Genomic DNA, 21008 nt, shown 5'->3' on the forward strand with positions numbered 1-21008 from the left:
CTGTAAAATGTCTGTACTTTTACAAAGGCCACGTTATAAACAAATTGAAATATTTCGGCAAAATACATAACTCCTTTTTTAATAGTGATAAGACGATTGAATTTTCTTTTATCACTCTTTTTGTATGTCCTATTTTCTTATGTATATGGTTTAACAACATGTATCTCATTATTTTTATATTGCGTTTGTTACGCATGCTCGCTGCCGAGTAATGCAATTTTCCTAGGACTTTATAGCACTTAGAACCGATGATATATTATATATATAAACTTTTTTTTAATATATAATTGAATTCTATTACATATAATACTATTATAAAATAATGTGAAGCAATGTCGTTTTTTTTGGAATTTATATTAGGTACAGGTCCTAATGGCTTCTACAGCGACACCGGGCGGGCGAGTCAAAATACTCAAAGCTAGATCCTGGTGGCCCAATTAAGGGATCAAAATCCTAAGGCTATTATTGAAATAGCTATTGAATTTAATTTAATAAATCTACATCACGCACATACCACGGGCAATCAGAAGCGATACGTGGGAGTTAGATAAGTATAGTTTGCAGTCTAGCTAAATCGTGAAGGCTCAAGTGAGAGAACACAACTTGCTAAATCATGCATTATGCAAATAAGCGAAAATTGACAAAAAAAAATTACCGGGATTTTGAAAAATCAAAAAAATTACAAAATTTGTCAAAAAGATTACCGGGAGTCCACATAACATATCTAATAGGGTATATCTAGAAGAAAGACGGCTTGGTTCTTTATACGAATCCTAAATAATAATCGTTCTTTTGGTAATACACGCAGGTATTTAACACTAGGTTACCCAGGCTTTACCTAGTCATACGGGGCTATTGAAGGGGCATTGAATCTGAAAAGTACATTGTTGTACATTCGGGATTTACTTCGATTTTCCATTTCCAAAACGACTCGCTTAGTTCATTGATCGCGATTGTAGACGGGACTTCGTGGGACACCGTATAGAGCTAGCCCTGTACCTCTTATTTTCGGTATGTAAGAAGTGTACACAGAGAAGGAAAGCTATAGGTTTTCATCCTTTAGACATGAATGATTTTATTAATAATGTAGAAAAACCAAACAGTAATAAATATTATAAAAACGTCGACAGTTAAGTATTTAATAAAATATTATGTTGCCATCCAATTAAAGTTACGTTTTTTGTTTAAAACAAATATCGCTTTCACGATTTATGAATATATCTCAATAACAGTTGATGGAGTTTGGTAAATGTATGTTATCATTTATAGCTTATACTATATAATAGACTTATAATAATAGTAATATCCCTCCATCGGCACAACTAAAAGCCATTAACAAAAACAAAATAATAAATAAACTAAACTAAATATACACAAATTTACATAATTAAAAAGTAAAATTATTCACATTTCAAATTCCTAGATTAGTTTTATTTTAATGTGTGCCATAAGTGTTGTCTTTGTCTTCGTAATTTATTTTCGAGACAATTTCTATTATCTGTTACTTTTACGGCAATTATGTAAAGTGTGATGTTAATGAATGCTAGTTATCGATTCGAATATTTCAAGGGCGCATAGAGCGGGGAGGGCGGGTAGAGGAAATGAAACACGGATCCTTATTGACCTAAAAATGAAGAAACATTTATTTCAGTATGTCTTTTGTAAAATTTAATAACAGAATGAATCAAATGTGGTTAGAGAATAACAGAGCGGAGTACTTTCCATTCGATAGAATTAGTTTCACCAACAATAGAAATATAATATTTATCAAGTCATTTACAGATACAATTAATGCAGTACCAATAAATCTAATTTATTCGTTTACTGAGTTAGTTAAGTTAAATTGAAACATTTATTATGATCAGTAATGCACAGCGGCGGTGACTCGCCGCGCTACGGCCACGGTATATTTTTTTTGTGATTTTTTAAATTTTTTAATCTTCACGTACTTTATAAATATCTCATACTTGAAAAAAATTTACATTTAAATGTATCGGAAAGGTGCGGAGCAGCACACACACGCACGCCACACTCGCGACACTCGCGGACCGACATCCACCACACGCGACGCACACCTACTCGTTTCGCTTTTGTACCGCTACACTTGAAGTTTTCTTCCTTATATAGTAAAATTAACGGAATACTTTAAAGTCTAAATAGGGAGGGGCCGCGCCCACCGGTATATATACCATTGAACTGAAACGATGACAATATTAATTTATCGCAAACACTAGAGAAATGCAGGTCCAATACGATGGTAATATTGTGTGTCATGAAACAAAACGTATATTAAAATTCTCTGCTTTATACACACACACTAGCCGGCGGCTCACTTCGACGTCATCATGGTGACGAATTCTGAAACAGAGAAACGGCGGGCATTAGTCGATCGCAGTACAGCGCTCTCTCCCCGGCGACGAACAGATATTCACAAAAAGTATTCACAGAACCCTCGCAAACGTGTCTAAGATGAATGTTAACACAGAAATAGTGACCGACAGACAGAGGATGCACTATTAAAACGAGTAACCTGTTAGACAAAATATAATCGCTAAGTCGATCGTGATACAAAGTTAAAGTCGTCCGTCGCCGAGCACAGGCCTCGGGAGGAGTGTGCTCCGCGACACTGGGACGTAGTAAACGAACCATAGGAAACGGTCGAACCTCGTCATGCCACTACAAAGGGATTATGCGAAATACCACCCTCTGGATATAAGATCCGAAGGCCGGCGTCGGGGGCGGCCGGTCGCAACGTTTGCTGCTCGTTTGTCGGTAATAAAGGTTTACAAGCTAAATACAGTGCAAAGCGCGGAAGGGATCGCCAGGTGGTATTTCTCTAAGAAAACTCTATACAGACATTAGACACATGCACCAGAGGCTGCCGGGTCGCCCGGAATTCGTCCGGGACGGGATTGCGGGCGACCCGGGGGAGCTAACATGTCAGAGGTAGAAACAGTTAAGAACGAGCAGCAAACCATTGATAGCACTGTCAGTACCTAGTGGGCCGCGGCGACGTAGGCCTTCTCTACACACTACTAGGGAATAGTTCGAGGAGTCCATGGTAACGGTTAGTTAGTGTAACGAAAGGACAAGGGCGAGCCTCGCGCTAGCGGCTGCCGTCGCCGCGCGCGAATATCATTTGCGCGAGCGCATGGAAGTCTGCAAGAGAGAACGCTCGGTCGGTTGAGACTGCAAAATGCGGGGGCAGCGGCGCCACGCGACAGGAATGACCCTTCGTGTAGCTCTAATTGTGATCAGGTTATAGCCGAATGTAAAGAATATAAAAATCTAGTGTCAATTTCCAAGAATATGGCGTCGCCACTGCCCTTGGTCGATGTGGGTTTAGCATTCAAGATAAAAGTTCGTTCAGGTGTTTGTGTATTACCAATTCATTCCCGTGTCGGATGCATTAGTGACTAAAACAGGAAGTTTTAGTTAACGTAGTATCATGTTACTGGATAGTTTACACCGCATGCGCCACCGAGTCCCAAACCACCGACTAGTTACGTCCAGTACCTTCCGACTGTACGAGTTTCATATTTCGGTAACGTTCTTGTGGAATATTCCTTCCATCTCAATTATCAATCATACAAAAAAAAAAAAAAATATTTTGTATTATCTGTGGGAATTTGATATCATTATACACAATAGGACTACGCGTAAACAACACATCTATAAACAGTTACCTCCGCCTTCAGCAACTCGGTACGAATAAATCTAATACGAGAGCAGTTTGGATATTGACCAAGTATTTTTTATCGAGTTGAAATATTAGATCATTATTGTAGCTAGTTTTTTTCTTGTAACGGAAGACTAGATAAGACTACCTATACTGCGTGTTATTGTTCGAATGATTAGGAGTATCTCTTTACGGCTTTAGCAATACGATACGAGCTGTGAAGCCAAATATTAGTTTTTCATGCTTTTTTTTGTTTCTCGCACCGTACAATACAAAAATAAAACCTTGACTAGAAAATTGACAAAAACTCTCATACATATGAGAAAACTCTTTAGATATTGTATTGTAATGCCAATTATAAATCGTCGAAGTTATCAAAATAGTAATCGTTTTAAAACAGTAACCGCCAGTCGTGACGGTTATTTAATTCTTATCTATCGATATAGTTTTTCAAATTAAAATATTTATCACATTGACCTTACCGCGCTATCACTAAATTTCCCTATCTAAACAAACGGCACCAGCAATAAACTGTATACAGTAATGATAACATCGGTCGTTTCGGATGGCTTGGAACGCGGGATACGTGGCGACCGCGCACGTTCGCTCACATCGACTAGCACTGAAGATATTACTGTATTCGAGCGAATATTTAACTGGATGTGAAATAGTCATCTAGGTTGTCAATTTTATGTCCATAGCAAATTTCCATTTTTTTTGACTAAAATGTATTATGAAATTATTTAAGAGTTCATGTCATTTGATTAGAATCACGGTATCCATAAAGCAAATATTACCTAAGCAACACACGTATTATGAGAGCAAAAACATGATTTTTATGGCGTGACATTCCTCCGTTAGCCGTTTCTGAGCAATTTCACTAAACACAGGGGTATTAACTGAACTGTCATAGTTTTACAACCTAACGTTACATCTAGAAGGTGGTGTACTTTCACATTATCCGGCAGAGAGAGTCGAACAGTATTCATGCCTCCTGTGACCACGTCGGAATAGGATTATGCTGAGCAAGATATATGAAAACTTTTCCTTTAAACCAACACATAACCTGCTTCATTAATGGCAACAAATCTAAATCAGATAAATAGTGCAAAAGCTTCAACACTCATATGAGGCGTCATTGGGTGTTGCGGGTACTATCTCCAATATTCCAATTAGTGTGGTACACTCGCGAACCCAGCGCTACACCCAACGGCACATCCAGCTCGAACAGGTACACACACAAGAACACGACACTCACCCTCATAATTGACCTGTCCATCGCCGTCGATGTCGGCCTCGCGGATCATCTCGTCGACCTCCTCGTCGGTGAGCTTCTCGCCGAGGTTGGTCATCACGTGGCGCAGCTCGGCCGCGGATATGAAACCGTTGCCGTCCTTGTCGAACACGCGGAATGCCTCGCGGATCTCCTCCTCGCTGTCTGTGTCTTTCATCTTACGCGCCATCATCGTGAGGAATTCGGGGAAGTCTATCGTGCCGTTGCCTGTAAAGTGATAGTTATTGAATGAGTTTATTTCCTTTAAACCGTCGACATGATGTGTTACTTAGTTTGAGATCAGGAAATACGTAAGCTTATTTATATTAAATCGATTGTTCAGGTTTCCCTTGACAACAAACAAATTAGTACGAAATAAATCTACCCACATACATTCTTCAAGATACAATAATTGTTTTGACATTATGTTATTTCAAAGAAATTGCGTCAGTACATTTATAACTCAAATGAATATATTCAGGTAGGCAGAAAGATTTTAAAACTTTTCAGTGTAAATCAATCAAAATAATTTAGCACATAATAACAAAAGCATCTCAAGATATTTAAAGGAGGCGATTTTCACGAATGCAGTTTATATTATTTCAGAGATTAATGAGCCCGATCAAAAGAAGCTAGACTGTTTTCATTGTTTACGGATTGCGCCGGCGCAGCTGTTCAACGCTCCGATTCCATCACTCTATGATCAATTAATCGACGATAAAATTTTATTAAAACACTTTCGATGCTAACATAATAAATATCACTCGATAGTTAATGACTCGACGATGAGAAATACCGGCTATTGATTTGCCATCGAAATAAATCAACTTTGTGTATCGAATCGATAGCGCAAAAATGTGAAGATTACTCGTTACTATTATATACATACACGTAATTGATTTATTTGCAACTTCAATTTACCGAGTGATCGCTTGACGTAACGAGACACGGTTGAGATTAATCGGAGTAGCAAAAAACTTCAAATTCAAAAAGGCTGTGCTAATTTATCGTAGAGCAGTTAATCAGCTTTCAAATTTAACTGTATTACTTGCAATTAATGAACAAAGGCTTACATCTCGTAATTGTCAATCGCCTAGTGATAGATTTATTGGTAGACGAACACATCGAAGAAGTTACGGACGGAATAGACATAAATATACCTGAGATTACGAGGCGCACAATTCAATAGTTCTGGAAATACATTATCATGATTATAAAATATGGCGAGACATAACAATGACATCTAATCCAGTCAGAGATTACATAACACAACCGTTGCATACTGCAATGGTATTATTTAATGAGTATTTAAAAAAATATCAACCATTCGCGCTATCAAAACTTGCAATTTTCCCATTGAATTGAGATTTATAGAAGGCATGTAATCATGCTTGTATCTATAATGTTGTGGAAAACCAATTCGTGAACTCTAATAGAATTAATCATTTTTCAAAACATTCTTCGTCCGCGAGTCAACTCACACGGAAACTAAATAGAGGTGACAATCTAATATTCTGGTGAATTAACCGGATCCGAAACTAAAAGTAGTAAAATAAACTATTTGTGCGAATTTACACGTTGAAGTATTAAAATATTTATGTTTTGTAGTACATAGCGATAGTAAGTTACTGATATATTTGTCGCTTGTGATTTTGAGGATCAGATGAACGAGAAAATGTAAGTAATATATTTTGTTACTGCGCAAAACGTATTGTAAGTACATGTTCGTTACACGTACATATTTCAGATTAAAATTCATCTTATCGCGATAACATTATAAATGCGATTTAATTTTTCCTGTTTTGTCTCAGTAACTGTAAACGATATGTGCTCGGACTAAACTAATTTACATTCAAAACTATTAAAAATCTAGATCTGTTTCTTTTAAGCGGTCATCAGCCTTACCGCGGATCACAAAAAAAATACTTAAATAATGTTGCGGTCTACGAAATGCTTGCTGACTTTAAATCTCTTTTGCGATGCTTTTGTTGATGGATTGGCTCGTGATACCATATGGGTAAGCTGAGCCGCTTAGATGCTTGATTGATGGATGAGCTTAACATGTATTCCCTTCGTCGCCTCTGACATCCCGAGCGAGACGGGTGGATCTATTGCATTCTGCCACAATCACTCGATCTTATAAGTTGCATTAGCGTGTAGTAAATCAACCAAGCGTGTGTGTTTAATCAATAAAATCATTAAAGTTATAACCGCATTTCTCCGGCGCTAGTTTGACTAAATCCTATTGTATTCGAGTGTAACTCACACACTTGTCATCGTGTTTAAATATAAGGCGACATTTCGTCTCGTCCATTAAACGACCGAGACGGTGGTGCAAAAATAAGTTCTAGTTAAGTTTGTCGCTGCTAATTCCGTGGTAACCTTTCGAGGCGTCGCGGGCTATTTATACCGCCACTGAGCTTTCGAGAATGCACGGCGCATTCCCGTTCGCGCAATGCCTGCCGCTTTTAGGGCACATCTGGACAATTGTAGTACAATAGGCTCTTTTCGATAGACCATTTATGTTTCGACAACAAGTAACAAAAATCATTATAAAATACTAATTAAAACGAATTTATTAATTAAAATCAATGAACCTTAATAAAATCGGTACTACAGTGTAACCGTTATCGATTAAATACATTCTAAATGCTGAAGCTAGACTTCCTTTTATTTCGCATGCCGGCCATGCCTGTTTTGGAATAGCTAGGTTAGTACGTAAGACTCGAGTATAGTTCGGCGCCTGGGTGGTCAGCTCATTGTTTAAGGAACAACAATGGCCGCCAGGACCTTGAACCCGGACGCGCCGGTGCCGTGCTCATTTATCTGTTCAACGCTCGGTGATAACTTGGACTGTGTAAACACACGCTATAAATTTTGGCACACATTAAACTATATCGTAAACAGCTATGATACAAAGTAGAATATCTGTGTAAGGCTAAATATAACGGTTATTTAATTCGTTGCACAATTAGGACAGGAAATGTTCGAGTGTTGCGGTGAATCCTGAACAATGAGGCTATTGCGGTCTGCGGCCGGCTCTGGTTACACCAAACTGCGTCATGAAACGAGAGACCGGCTTATTTATAAATAACTAAATGTTTACTATGTCTCACTAAAATATCAAATGTCAACACTATTTAATTCATTATTTACAAATGTAATACCTCGTCGAAGAGCAAATATAGAGATATTACATCGTTACACAGATCGTGGCCACTTTTGACTAACCACTGTTAAAATAAAATTGAAAAATTATTTTAACGCGATGTACTTGAATTTTGATGTTATTTTGTTTCGTAAGAAAGGTATTTATTTTAATAAATATATGATTATAGAGCAACGTGGCTTCCAGCATACATACTATTTATACAAGTATTATATGTTATTACAGCGACATTTATCTTAACATAGTGTTCAGTGTTACACACGGCTTACACTGAACTCGAGGAAAACTAATAAAACTAAAAAAAAAACTTGTTTAGAAATATAAAGTTCGGCAGATGGAATATGTTAGGTATATGACAAGGTAAAAAAAGTAAATATAAACTAAATATTGACAGGCATATCTGAATCGTATAATTAAAATTAACATTTCAATAGCTCGCTTCAAAGACCGAGACCTTGTACGTTTAAGAGATAAATTTGTATGCCGATACAGTGTTGCGACTTGCGAATGAGACGAAGCCTTAGCAGGCGGCGAGCAAGGACGCGTGAGTCAAGATGGCGTCAGCGGGCCACTGCCTATTAAATTCCTTATAGACTGCGTAATTAGACATGGCTTCACATGCGTGTCAACTATCGATTGATATAATTGGATACTACTCAGTTATTACGTCATCCCTTTAGGTAACACGAACTACGCGATGGTGAGATAACTTATAACATCTATTTACATTTCATTGTTTATTATGTCTAATACATTATTATATCTCTGAACTACGCGTTTCAAATAAAAGACAATCGATCTAACGAGGTCATTAATAACGGAAGCATCCGACTGACATTCAAAAGAAAGAAGAGAAACTTATCGGATCGCTGTATTAATAATAGGCTATATTTAAGATCGCGCCCGGCCGGGTTCGCGCATAGCACGTAATGAATCTTAATTATCGACGGCTGCATGTAACAATAGAAATGGCGAGACACGCGGACGCTGCAATTATCACGCGGGCGGCGGCCGGCGGGCGGCGGGCAGCGGGCGGGAGAGCGGTGAGTTATGAACACATTTTGTGTATAATGAATGATAATCTAATGGTGACGGTTCAACTAGTAATACAAAACGACGGACAAAATGATTCGTTCCATGGCTCTCGAGGCGTCAAAACTTTTTTCGCGTATTTTAAGCAACGTTGGTAATAAAATCAAACAAATTACAAACTACGGGACATTGTTATAAAACATGCGAATAGTCGGTGAATTTACTGTACTATCAGAATGATTTATGTCAGTTTGCCAGATGTAGCGTGGAAGGCAGAAGGAAGATCCGTGTAATATTTAGGGTAAAAGTGTTCGGTTCGGGCGATGCTCCTGACTGTGCGCGGAGTAATCGCGACAAACGCGCTGGCACGACGCCAACGGAATATGCAAATTCATTTGCAATCCGCTGACTCCAGACACAGAGCTGTTAGATAAGAGTGTTGTCAACAAGATCGCTTGGCAATAATCGAACATGCCGCGGCTACGGCTGCGTCTACTCGTCCTTATATTCGAAACATTTATGGCTGTTCGGTATTTCAACTCATATGAGAGAATAATGTATGATTAATTGTTATTTATGTAAAAACATAAGACATTTCGAAACTGAAGCAATTGAGCTGGTAAAATAATCGAGGACCAATGCTCAAAGCTGTGACCAATAAATATTTTAATAACATGATATCAGATGTAAAATGGAACGCGCTAAACTAAATTCGTCCGTGAATCAGAATCGTAAAGGGTACTCGGGAAGCCATTAGGACGACAATGGGTCAGCCATTTGCGCTATGTAGGAGAGTAATGCTACTCGAGAGACACAGATGAGCGGATCGATATCTTGGCAGCTCCCCAGCTCCTTACGATTTCCCTCCCTCGGAATTCCATCTAAATTCAATGTTGTGTCCGTGAATATTACAATATGTGATTTATTACTGTTTATATTTAACGAGGGCGCCGCTAACGAACTCTGGAGACAAATCGCTTTTGAAAAAAAATTTAAAAATAATATTATCTATGACGTCACATCTGTATTACTGAAATGTTTATTCCTGAAAATATAAGATGATCTTCGAAAAAATATATTTATCAAAACGTATAATTCGACGCGTATTCAGTTCTTAATAATTATTCACCATTCTGTCTAATTTATAACGGTCTCGTAACGATTAGACACAAACCAGAATCGCTGGCAAGAATATCTTGGGGGTAGTAAATCTGTATGTGTAGTTAGATAACGCTAACTTTTAAAATCATTTCGTTTTGTTCGTTTTTATTTAGTAAATTGTTTTGCAAATTTTTATCCGAAATATAAAATAACTATATGCTAAATGGTATGTACTTAAACGAAACAAAAGGTGACTTCAAAACGTCAAGTAAATTTTCATAGGCTTTGAATTAACTTAGAAAATATTGCTGTCATAGTCTATTCGTCGAATTTTTTCTACATTAAGCACTTGAATTTTTTTATTTGATGTGTATTGGTAAAAAACGTCGTGGGTCGTGAGTATTGCGCTGACATATTAAGAGTAGTGTCGTTCGACATCGATCGATGGGCGAGTTGCTTGACCGGCCTATTTATATTGTGATCCCAGTTTAGAAGCATAAACAGGCGCATGCGCGTTCACTACGTTACGTTTAGCTATAATAAATCTTAGGGCTTCACACGTGACACTAGGACAATTATGTTTCATTGACAGTGATTGCTGGAATTAATCGTACTTGAACTACTAACATTACGCTTGTTATTTCATCGGCTCCATTTGATCGTTTCAATCGTTTTAAAACATTAATTTTCTTACAAATTACGCATCGATGACGTCACTTAGTATCTGATACGGATAAATCAATATGTCTGCCATTAGACTGGAGGTTGAATGGGGTCAATCAAGACGAGAGACGCGTATCGTAAGCCCCAGTACAATAGTTAATTGGTCGTTCGCCTCCGCTCAACGCTAATAGGTTACCTGCATCGACGACTGTGCAGGGTCATTTGATCAAAGTGCTGGCAATTTAACACTCACATTATTTTCTAAGCGAAATACAGTTCTGTTTGAAAACGGGTTATGAAAATGTAAAATGCGATGAGCGGAGAGAAATCTCGATAAATCTTATTGATACAGGGATCGCTGGCTTAAGCGCATGAAACGAATTTTCGAGCTAGCATATCTAGTTGGATTCGGAAAGCCCGTCTCGTCCAATTACCCCTGCTCCACGTGACGGTATTGATCGCGCTCCGGCTCCCTCCCCAACGTCAGCTGACTTTCATGTCGATGAGCGATGTTTCTAGAACCATTTCCGCTTATTTCGCACTTCGTTTCGACTACATCAAAAATATATATTCTGTAAATTTATATAAGATTCATAAATTAGTATTTCGGTCAAAGGAAATATTTTTCTGGTCAGCTAATGATAATCGCTAGAGCCGAGATGGGTTTCGATTTTGTAGCATTGTTCCACAAATAGCGTTGTAGCGGAGAGTTACAATCGTCTGACCACGCTCTGTCTCACTCGGAGAAACAAACTTCTTAGTATCTATCGTGTGACATCAACTTTAAAATGACACGGAAACCCATTAACGGTCTATTCGAAATCACCGAATCGTTATGAATACGCTATTAAGTGGATACAAATGAGACGTTACTGTTGATAAGGAAGTTCATAGATTAGACGCGACGTCGACGTGACCACTTTCAAAAGCCGATAAACATATTTGTTCGACGAAGCCGTCGTGGTCAATAAAATTTTACTCTCCATAAAATATGTTATTCGACGGAATTTATACGCAATTAACTGAATCACTGCACTTCCTGGGCCACTGGAGAAATATACGCCAGCCATTTAGCTGCTCTGCTATGGGTGACTAACGGCATTCCTGCAGCGCTTTTCAGTTCAGCGATCTCGTCGAATGAAGCGCTATCGAAAAGTCATAAAACGATCTCGTACTGAATACGGGGTCAATGAAACGGCGATGCAAGTTCGCTTTTGAAAGATCGGTACAGTTGGCGAGCCCCACGGATCAGCACACCGAACTCAAAATGTATAAACTGCAAATATTCAAAATTTAATTTCGCGTTCTAAGTCAAACATATCCGTATAGTAACGTTTCGTCGTCATGAGGAAAGTGTATCTTGGTATGTTACATTGATTGTTAGTAGCGTCGTTGAGAGACACGTGACAAATATCGCAGACGCGAGCGCCAAGTATTATACAAAAGTTAATTGTAAGACGTTACGTTCATTAGTCGCATATCAACAATTTATTATGATTAAATCAAAAACAGAACTCGGCCGAAGATATTCTAAAGTCACGTTCAATAATAGTTTCTGTGTATACGATGTTAGTACGAGATGACAGAAGTTGAATTGATGTATGGCGTAACGCGTTCGGGTAGGGAACGTTAGCGGCCGTCTAAAACTGTCAGGACTGACCGCAGGGGAGTTGTAAACAATCATTTACGTACATACGGAACATTAACTATTATCGTTTTCAGAATGGACGTAAACTTTTCAAATGGAATCTTGCCCAATGTACCTACTAGTGTTTCAGATCAAAAACGATGTAATATTTTTAGAAGTAGCACCAAATATACGAATAAAATATCCAATGGTAGTGACAGTCGCAATTTGGTTCAGATCTCATGTTATTCGCCCAAAATTAGTATTTAATAATAATTCGTGTGGCTTCAAAACATTAATTGTTATTGAACATGTGCCGTTATCGAGGCAGGATAAGCTCTTTACAGGAAAACAATGTTTATCAAGGACTCTTTCCTGCTATTCGTTTGTTAAATTAATTTGCAACGGGCTCGGTCGTCGGATGTGACAGCGTGGCATTATTAACCGCAAATGGTTTGCGGAACGTAACGGTCGTATAAAGAACGTTAACACGCCCGATTATTTGAAAATGTTTTTATTTATTCGAATTGACGTTTCTTTTAATTTTCGAGAAAGTTCTTCTTATAAAATCGAGACTGTATTTTATATTGATATCAAATTAAATACTTAATATGTATTTGAAAGTAAGTGATCAAAACAGCATTAGTAAATGTAATCGGGAAGTTTATCTTCAACGTGACTTCAATAATGACATTAACGTCATTGATTACACGTCGGTTATGTTAACAATGTCCAAACAAGTGAAACATTCGACTTGTATTCATCGCAATATTGCACAAACAAGCGGAATTTTGAACTTGTCGCAGTCTATTGAGGAGTTTACCCATCAGTTGGGAAGGCGAATGAGGCTATGTAGGCAAAAATGAGCGGACTTAACGTCTAGTTAGACGGGAAGACGTGATTGTCTCAAATAGTCTGTCTGATGATTTGAGACCGAACTATATCCGAACAGGAAACAACTAATTTCCTTAGTTACGTTGCTCGTATACATAATGGAAATAAGTGTACAACTCAATTTCTTGTCAAGTAAGAAGGATATATTTTTTGATGAAGATTTTTCCGCTGAGCCGACTTGCCGTCATTTGATTTACAAATAAGAATCGTAGTTTGACCTTAAAAAGTCTGTGAGCGCACAAGGTTAGACAATATTGAAACTTAAACATAATACCACGTTCATTACGTGACGTCGTTCGTTCTACGATGGGCCGGCTCTTCTAATACTTAATCCTCTATAAATTATTTCTCATTATGAAATGTCAGTACGCATAAATTTCGATATGAATATGTCGTATAAATTTCGCTTAATGTTATACATGCATACGTTGAATTTATTTTATTTAATGTAGTCATCGTAATTCCCCTAATCTTCTCAATAAATTGGGTAGCCAAGTAAGCTTAAGGGTAGGCGCAGTCCTCTTTTTTCATTCGACTCGGTCTGTCTTCGCATCAACACACAGACCCATTTTCTTATCGTATTTCACACAATCTAATCATATCGCTTGTCGTTAAATTAACGTTTAATTATTTTTGTATAAAATCTTGCATGTGAAACATACATGAAAATAGGAACGTTGAAGATCACCATTCGCATGCAGATTCGTAAACAATTGTTTGAGAGATCGTAAACATGACCTTACACTGACGTCAGAGCTGCGAAGACAATGATGATGGACAGCTATCATATCAACATCAGAAGAGTTCCGCGTTGTTAATAAGTATTGTGTTACAGTTAACATATAAACGGTGTAATTGTTATGGTAATATAAGATCTCACGCCCCCATTGAACGAACTGCGTCAAAAATAATAAACAATCGGACACAGGCGTATGACGTCGGTTCCCATGATTTTCGATATTCGCAAATTCTCGCGATCGGTATGTTGCAAGGACGACTCGATAAAGACGCGATAATAAATCAAAACAGCTTTTAGGCGAAAAAGGAATATTGCGTTAATTTGCAAGGTAATTCATGAATATGTCGTATAAAAGCAATCGAAATAATTTAAATAGAGCGCTGCAAGCGAACTCTATCAAATCACTATTTGGCATGCTTCTTACATTTCTATTCTTAGCCAAATTTCTATTACCAAACTCATAAGAGCCATATTAGGCTTATAATTACCATAATATATAATAACTTTACCGAGCCTTTAATATAGTCCACTGTGAAGATCATCATTAAAAGTGGCGGGATAAATATAGGAAGAGGAAGTTGCGATTTCGAACAGCTTCTAGCCTGGCTTTCCCGAGAAACGGAGTGTTGATGTTTTGGCGATGTTTCGTACGTTGACTAAACGGGTGGGCATTGAACACGTCTCATATGCGCCAAGATGTCGGCCAGGTGAGTGCGTGTCGTTATAAATACCCTCATATTAATAAAGTATCAATTCTTATTTGACGCCACGTTGATAACATGTGATGTCAAGGCCGTCTCGCGTCGCGCCCGGCTCGTACAAAATAATATTGTAAACAATACCGAAAATACCGTCCGATTCTGATACACGACTTCCTCGCTCTTAACATATGATGTATTGCCGAGGCTGCGAGGTCTTGGGAATGTTTTACATTGATATTGCACAGACGCTTTCTCTTAGGCTCGGCCGAGAGTCGAGGGTTTCTCGCGAGATGTTTTTCAACCTTCAAGTGTATTCTTTGAACATTTCCAAATATTTATCAAAATTATGACATTATCGTTTGTCAATTAGATTTATTTTTATTTAGATAGTGACGTTGTATATTCATAATTTGGAGTTCAAATTCCAAATTTTTTATTCATTCTCCGCAATGATTCGTTTCAAAAATGCATGATAAGGGGTGTATTTTTTACAAATCTCTCAGCAATCATCTGACGCATAATACCGTTGTTATAGTGATATTATTTGCTTTTTTTATCAGAGCCATTGTTATCGCACAGCCCCGAATACAAGTTCTTGTGACTGTAGGCATAGCAAACGTAGTTCCAACACGTGATTCGCAATCAAACGCTTTGTAAATATCCATGTAATTAAAGGATTTATCAGCAAACATTTGTTCAACATCTTATTTCCTAAAGTATCATGCAAAACTACTGTTTATTGCTTCAACGAAAACATTTAGCGGCGTAAATTTTCTTAAGCTTATATTACTAAGGAAATAATAATTTGCCTAATAATAGCGATTGTGCCTCTGATAGATGTATTGTAAATAAAATGATATCTGTTTATGAAAATAATTCTGTCGTTATGGTTGCTTAGTTCAAAAATTAATTACAATTAAATAAAGTACGATGTAAACTTCGGCCTACGCAATTGTAGATAATATATTAGGACGCCCACTGACGTGCGTGAAAAAATCTGCTTAATCATGGCCGGTAAAGGTATGTATATGTAGAGATGCGAGGAACGCTGCCAGATCAAGACGATCCCAACATACCTCCCTACACTCATTCATCAAGTTTCACAAAGATTGTTTAACGACATCGAAGACGACGGAATTAATGTTCCTCAGCCGAATATAGACAAGATAACAATATTAGCGATAAAACTACATTACGAGTTTTATTTTACTTTCCTTTCGGGGAGATATATGGATTTATTTGGGGGATCAAAACGGGCGGTTTACTTTAAAACTTAAACAATCTTCAGCTTATGATGTTTATGTTGTATGGCCGGCAACAATATTCAAACACGATTCATTTTGGTTACGGACTTGTAGAATTGTCAACTAAAAAATAAGAAACTACGCTTGCTGCTGGAACTTGCTGACTACAACCGGATAGCAGGGTAAATCAAGGAAAATGACAGTTCTTGAATGACTGTTCTCTATTGGTATGCTCCAATGTTCTTTTCAGTATATTAACGTGGATTAGGTGTAGAAATCACAAATAAAAATAACAAAGAAAAGTAGTTTATCTCGAGACGGTTTCGCGAAGTTGTCCACGGCTTAAGCTCGAAGTTAACACTGATTTATGGCGTCTGCCCCCAATTCGTCCGAAAAATTGCTGGATTTTCGTCCTCGCTTCACAAGAGGTTGACATAACCACGATTTATGGTAACTACGTGTATATTTATTCTAAATTTGGTGGCGTTTTTAAAACCAAGCAATTCTGTATTTTTTTCAAGGAGACTCGAGAGTAATATTCGAGCTATTTATCCAGTTACTATACCAAGTTAATATATATTAATATTGTTCATGTATGTTATCGGCAACAATAAATACTTCTAACGATAACGTTTTGATTAACGATAACATTCCTTCGTAAACATTGACACGAAGACAATTACTATTGAAATGAACCTGTGTATTAGCACTGAGTTATGGCCTAAATATAACTTGTGATAATGGCCGCTCATCATAAAAAATATATCGATTGTGTCATACATAATATCTTATCAATATTTTACATATTTCTTTCTTATATTGTTGCGATAAAGTTTTATAGTGAGAATTACGTGAGAATTTGCAACATTCAATATTAATTACCTAAAAATATTTATTAATCATTCGATGGACTTTGGTTCAGAGAACTATTTAATAAAGATAAGATACTTTGAAGAATTTGACTAAGGTTTAGTCATTGGTATTATGTACTTACCGTCCGCATCGACTTCATTAATCATGTCTTGAAGTTCAGCTTCTGTGGGGTTCTGTCCTAGGGAGCGCATCACGGTGCCGAGCTCTTTGGTGGTGATGGTGCCATCGCCGTCTTTGTCGAACAGTGAAAACGCCTCCTTGAACTCCGCGATCTGTTCTTCCGTCAGCTGATCCGCCTGGAATATGAATGTTTCAACTAAAAAAAATGAAATTCAAACAATTTTTGGTCATTAAGTTTTTAAACACGTTTCCGAACCAAGTACAAGGAAATATGTCATCAATGAATTATTTGATGATTTATATATAAAGGAATAAGGAAAAAACCTTTTGAAACCATTTTCCTAAACGGCGACCAAAAACAAACCTTCGATAACACCTTCAAACAACAAAACAAATTTAATTTAATATAAATAAAAAACCCACCGTTGTAACCACCATTTTGTTAACAGAGAACAGCCTAAGACTGAGTCGGAGCAGTTAATGAGATATTTAGACTGATAAGATTATTATGAAGATTACGAGAGTAATTACTGTTTGCTTTTGTGACACGTCACACTGCGGACCACTCCAGATAGTGCGAGATAGCAAATACTGCAGTGTTACAATACCACTATCAAAAGATATATCGCACGATAATGTTTCATTACATATATAATCAATATAAATTCTGGCTAATCTAAAATTAACACGTGTCAGCTCTGTGATCTTTAGAATATTACGAGAAACGAAAAATTACCGAAAAGATTCCTACTATTTTTTTAAATTATATTTTAACTGTTATATTAAATATACATCTATTTAAGAACAAGTAATTCTTTGTTATAAGGGAAATAGTTTATTTTTTCGTACAGATTCTATTGAAGTCATAATTATACTTTTAATTTTCCGCGATGTTGCGTCGATTTTTATTACGAATACTACAGTGATTTCTATTTGTACAAAGACACAAGAAAATCAAACAATACTTTCGTGTTTTATTGATAATATTATTGCGTGATTTCCTGTTTTCATACTGACTATAATATTAGTCACATATCAAAATAAGTCGTTGTGATTTCATTTCATGAAAAATAAATGTTCTAAAAAAGTTATTTCCATTAATTTAAACTGATATTTTTTTATAATTCATATTTAACTTTATCTGTGAATCATATGTGTGGGTTTTAACTCACACATACTTATTAGATTTTTTTATTACTATTCGTATTAGTAACAAGCAAATATTGTTTTCTTTCTTTTTTTTTTAAATAAATATTATAGTTCCTATTTAGTCACAATATATGTTAACTCAGAGAAACTTGCAACAATCATTATTTTAGACAATGTTTCACTTGAAACAATAATTTTCATATCTTGTTTCTTAAATTGGATATTGGTCAGTCATAATAAATAACTGTAGTCACATTGATAACACCCAATAGCCCACATGTAATCAATAGATAAAGTACTGCAAACGTCATATATAATTACAAATTATTCTGCGTGTAGTTAGGCAAAAATGTTCAATGTATCTAGTGCAATCTAGAGGCAGCAGAATGCAAGGTTAAAACTAATAAAACAAGTGGTCCTACAAACAATCCCCACTTGATGGGCACTCGATAAAGATATTTTTATACTTAATGTTTCACAATCAAATCTAACTTTGTAACAAAAGGAAATTATGACATAATCAATATTTTTTTCATTTTAAACTACAATTAAATACATTACACTAATATTATTTTTATTTGCTTCATTAGAAAACTATATTAGCAATTAGTATAATTCAATTTTAAGTGTCTGGTTATTGTATTTTAATAACTACTGATGACTACATACAATCTTATCTAAATATGTAATTTGGAAACTAGAATAGAATAAAGAAAGTAATAATGTTGATATATAATAATGATATATCATTAAGATGAGGAATCCTTCAAGAAATACTTCCTTATACAGTTTATATGTAATTTGAACATAAATATTTACTTTATAATTAAGTGGAAGATATATTTAAACATTGTTTAAAGTAGTATATCACTCTTTATTACTGTTGAATAATACAAAAGAAGATTAATCAGAATTTGTTTTAAATTTTGAATTGCTCAGGATTTTACTTTACTTTATGTTCTTAATTTGAAACAGGAATTTTGTATTTTATACTTTAAATATAATAAAAAACTGTAAGATTAAGTCTGTTACTCAGTAAGGGGATTGTTGCAGCTGTCGGAAGGGTGATAATAAAAGATTGTTAACAATAGAGTAGGATATTTCTGTTACTTCTTTGTAATATACTTTTACTGCAGTAATTCTTGTTAAATGTTGGTTTATTTTTTTGATCTATGGAGCAACTCAGCTTGGTCCATTAAATCAACAGCAATAATAAAATGACGTCAATTTATCCTGCCTTAGTTGATAGATGAGCTAAGTATATTCTTTAAATTTCTGTTTTTTTTTACCATTTCAAAATATGATATGAAAATAATTTTGAATACAAGGAACTCAAACGTTCTTCGGCTCGAGGGACACCGGCTTTTCAGCGAAGAAAATCTAAGCGACATACTAAGCAGGTACGACATACCATGGGTGTCACCATGCTTCAAGTTTGCGAAGAAAGCTAACGGAACCCGTTTTATGAATTGCGTATGAAAAAATGTAAGCCAGCGTTGCGATGAGTCAATGGGCGTTTGACAGGTGCGCCCGGCCGATCGATCGTCAGCAGGGCGCGACGGGCGCCGGAGCCTCTGTCTTGACAGTTATAGTCGAACACAAGCTGTAACACTTGACGCGAACACCAAAATAATAGCTGAAAAGTAGCCTCTGTACATAGTAACGTCATTTCATCGGTTACACCTAACAAACTATGGCGACGGATGTTTCTCGAGACGTCGGAACTGTCGTTTAAATAAACTGGCCTCTTTCTTTGATATATGGCATTCCGCTGCTTCTAGTACGGCTCACTTTAAATTCCCACTATTACTTCGGCGACGTTGACAATCCGCAATGCGGTAAAAAACGGCCATCACAATAATAATGGAGGCCGTCATCACTATAAACACCGATGCACCACAACCAAAAAATATACCCCGAGGCAGATTCGGAAAGATCCCTCGAAGACACTGTTGATTTCTTTTTGACGAAAAAACACTCACCATCGTAGATTAACTTGGATTATCTGGAGCTACACTAAAAAATCACAGACTACGCCGCAAAAGCGACCGCACGGACCGACGTTTGAAACGATACTGCCGCCCTCACTCGCGCGAGCGGTCGCGCCGAGAAACTCGCGACCGCGATTCACTTCGTGCGCCGCGGGAATCGTTCGGAATCGTTCAATCGAATTGCCACACTCTCATGACCGTTCTCGATTCTCACTCGGTCTCTTCTACGTTATTCGATTCAATGCACGTTACGAACGTCCAAGTCCATGTCTCGGGACGCACGCCACGGGATTAGATTTGATCCGCAAAGGATAGTCGGTTTTATATCGGGCGGGTGCGGCGGCGTAGAGCGGACAGCGGCGCGCGCCGATTGGCCACCGCGCACCTGCAATGCGTCACTGCGGCTCGCGGGACGCACGGGGTGCTCGGCGCGCGCGGCGTCGGCAGCGGTGCGGCGACACCCAGCCGGCGCGCCGCTGCCAGCGCCCGCTGCCCCAGTTCGCTCGCGGCGCGCCTCGCCCGCCCGCCGCAGTGCCGGCGCTTAACGAGATAACAGCTCCGGCCTCCAGGATTGCGCAGGCTTCCCGCCATCGCGCCACGCGTCGTAAATGCGTATTTGTCGCTGACATGGCAATGCGTCTTTACATACGCTAGATATATTAAGTTTGATTAGTAATTTCTTTCTTTACATAATATTCGATATAATTATACAACTGTCTCAAAGGCCATCGTTTTCGTTGTTCTTGATAAATA

General features: G+C 37.3%; 1 protein-coding gene across 2 annotated transcripts; it reads right to left on the bottom strand.

Moving 5' to 3' along the window:
* Window positions 1-1615: 1615 nt before the first annotated feature.
* Window positions 1616-20402, bottom strand: LOC125067028 (calmodulin). 2 transcript variants are annotated; one of them, XM_047675404.1, is made up of 4 exons: window positions 20247-20402; window positions 17117-17291; window positions 4938-5180; window positions 1616-2358 (listed from the first exon to the last, which is right to left on the bottom strand). In XM_047675404.1, exons 1-4 carry the CDS (start codon window positions 20247-20249, stop codon window positions 2330-2332), a joined length of 450 nt encoding a protein of 149 aa, XP_047531360.1. In that variant the 5' UTR covers window positions 20250-20402; the 3' UTR covers window positions 1616-2329. The 2 variants fall into 2 exon arrangements, with proteins under 2 accessions (XP_047531360.1, XP_047531359.1); XM_047675403.1 differs by lacking the exon at window positions 20247-20402 and adding an exon at window positions 17539-17612.
* Between the last annotated feature and the right edge of the window lie 606 nt (window positions 20403-21008).

This window comes from Vanessa atalanta, chromosome 10 (genome assembly GCF_905147765.1).
Source record: "Vanessa atalanta chromosome 10, ilVanAtal1.2, whole genome shotgun sequence".
Taxonomy (NCBI): Eukaryota; Metazoa; Arthropoda; class Insecta; order Lepidoptera; family Nymphalidae; genus Vanessa; species Vanessa atalanta.

Bases quoted from the DNA above. Each gene is read 5' to 3' on its own strand.
- LOC125067028 (XM_047675403.1), bottom strand. The intron at 5,181-17,116 runs GTAAGTACATAA...ATCACTTTACAG, and splicing joins TAATGAAGTCGATGCGGACG to GCAACGGCACGATAGACTTC. The intron at 2,359-4,937 runs GTGAGTGTCGTG...TCTCTGTTTCAG, and splicing joins TGGACAGGTCAATTATGAGG to AATTCGTCACCATGATGACG.